General features: G+C 41.7%; 1 protein-coding gene across 1 annotated transcript; it reads right to left on the bottom strand. All coding sequences in view use genetic code 12, as the record gives it.

Moving 5' to 3' along the window:
- Window positions 1-325: 325 nt before the first annotated feature.
- On the bottom strand, window positions 326-1,705 carry PVL30_002143 (uncharacterized protein; the record flags this gene model as incomplete). Its single annotated transcript, XM_061119297.1, has 3 exons — window positions 326-1,097; window positions 1,145-1,172; window positions 1,402-1,705. 3 exons carry the CDS (start codon window positions 1,703-1,705, stop codon window positions 326-328), a joined length of 1,104 nt encoding a protein of 367 aa, XP_060975280.1.
- Window positions 1,706-2,160: the final 455 nt, after the last annotated feature.

Genomic DNA, 2,160 nt, shown 5'->3' with positions numbered 1-2,160 from the left:
CATGGTTGGGTTTGTGATATAGTCATCCGTGAAGCAGCAACAGAGGTAACATCAGAAAAAGCAGCAGGAATAGCAGTAGGGATATCAGTAGAAATAGCAGTAGAAATAGCAGTAGAAATAGCAGTAGAAATAGCAGTAGAAATAGCAGTAGAAATAGCAGTAGGAATAGCAATAGAAATAGCAGTAGGAATAGCAGGAATAGCAGGAATAGCAGTAGGAATATCAGCCACACGGGTTTGCTTTTCATTTTTTGTCTGCAATTAGCACCAGTGATTAGGTTGAAGATGAATGGGTAGAAGATGGGCTAAGAAAGAGCTCGACTCCTTCAGATTGATTCAGAGCTTGAGGGTCTCAGATCGCAGCAAAACATTTCGGCCAACTTTCTCTGAATAAAGGATTTTTCTTTTCTAGGACGTTGATATATGCGATCAAAGTCCTTCATCTTCAATGGACCTTCCACCAGGTTCAAATGAAAATTGAAAAGATTGTAAATCCAAAGAGCATACTTCTCAGACAATTTGCGCCTACTCTGACCTAATCGAGAGACCCCGCTTGGACTGTCTTTAAACCAATCATCAATATAATACCAAACTCTATGGTCCCCATCATCTGCATATGCAGCACATATTACAAACTTGAAGCCGTATCTTTCTTTGGCAGCTAGAAAAGATACGTCTTCTAAAAAGCGATAATTATCCCACCAATCCCAAGCCTCATTTTCTGGGAACTTCCGAGTTTCTGTGAGCCTGAAATTGTTGGGATGGCGACGTGATATAGCAGATTCCTTGCCATTCCGGGAAAACTTGTATTCCAATAAAAACTCTGTCCTATAGTCGAGATTGCGTGTTACAACGAAGTATTTGGTTTTCGTCTTTAACTGCATCTCGACTAATTGAAGGACAGGTATAAGTAGCGACTCATACTCGTCCTCGCCAAGTATTTCAGGGAGCCACCTGATCACATTTTCAAATTCTCTCTTTGTGACCCGGTGTACAATAAACTTCCTATCACCCGATTTGTAATTTCCATTCTCAAGTTTTGTGAGTCCTTGAGAAATGGACTGTACGTATTCGGAATCCGAGAAGCCCATTGAAGCTCTGATTTCCTGACACAGTCGAGGACAGTATGACTCTACGTTTGCTACAAACTTTCCGTATGTGAAAGGTTTGCAGCTGTTGTTGTTGTTGTTGTTGTTGTTGTTGTTGTTGTTGTTGTTGTTGTTGTTGTTGTTGTTGTTGTTGTTGTTGTTGTTGTTGTTGAGGTTGTTGTTGTTGTTGAGGTTGTTGTTGTTGTTGTTGTTGAGGTTGTTGTTGAGGTTGTTGTTGAGGTTGTTGTTGTTGTTGTTGTTGTTGTTGTTGTTATTCATCTTCTTCTTCTTCTTTCTGTTGGGATGCAACGCACGAATGCCGGCAACCATCCCCTTAGCCAAAAGAACCCTTTCAGCTAACTCCTTCTCCTCTCTCCTCTCTTTAAACCATCCAAATGGTCTAAACAGGGGGAATTGTCTCCTCACCAGCTTCTTTTCCTCCACGTCTTCAGCGCCTAAATCTACCTCGTAGAAGGTTTCCGACCCTGTAGCCGGTGAAGGAACCGATACTGGTGAGCCTGATGTCTCCCCTGGAATTGGATACCGAACATTGCGTTCGGCTGGTTCTGCCTCCTTTGACTTGGAGGCGGTGTTAAAAAGCTTCTTAAAAATTTTCATTTTAGAATTTGATTAAGTAAACTAACAGGTAAAGTCTGACTTGTTTAAAACGTAGTGAGACTTTGGTTGTGGGTTTACTTCTGGCGAAAGAAGAAGGAAAAGAAAAAGAAAAAGGAAAAGAAGAAGAAGAAAAGGGCAAAAAAAGGTTTGAGGTCACAAGGGTTTTGTTTGTGGATATTTATACTTCACCAAGTAGCCCTCTCGCCACGCCTTGTGGTTGGAGACTAACAAGTAAATTGTGTTATGCCATATACATTGTGGTTGCAAAACCCGCGAGGAAGTGAGGGGAACAGAAGGGCGTGTGCAATTGTATACGCTACCAAATGCTTCATAACAAAAAACCAAATGGGTGCTGCCAAATGGGGTGTGGCCAATAGTGTGTGACCAATAGTGTGTGGCTGTAGCAGAAAACGGACGACTAGAGTGAATGAATTGTATGTTTGGATGCATGTTGG

Source organism: Lodderomyces elongisporus, chromosome 2, assembly GCF_030384665.1.
Source record: "Lodderomyces elongisporus chromosome 2, complete sequence".
Taxonomy (NCBI): domain Eukaryota; kingdom Fungi; phylum Ascomycota; class Pichiomycetes; order Serinales; family Debaryomycetaceae; genus Lodderomyces; species Lodderomyces elongisporus.
This window is presented reverse-complemented; position numbering and strand designations above follow the sequence as displayed.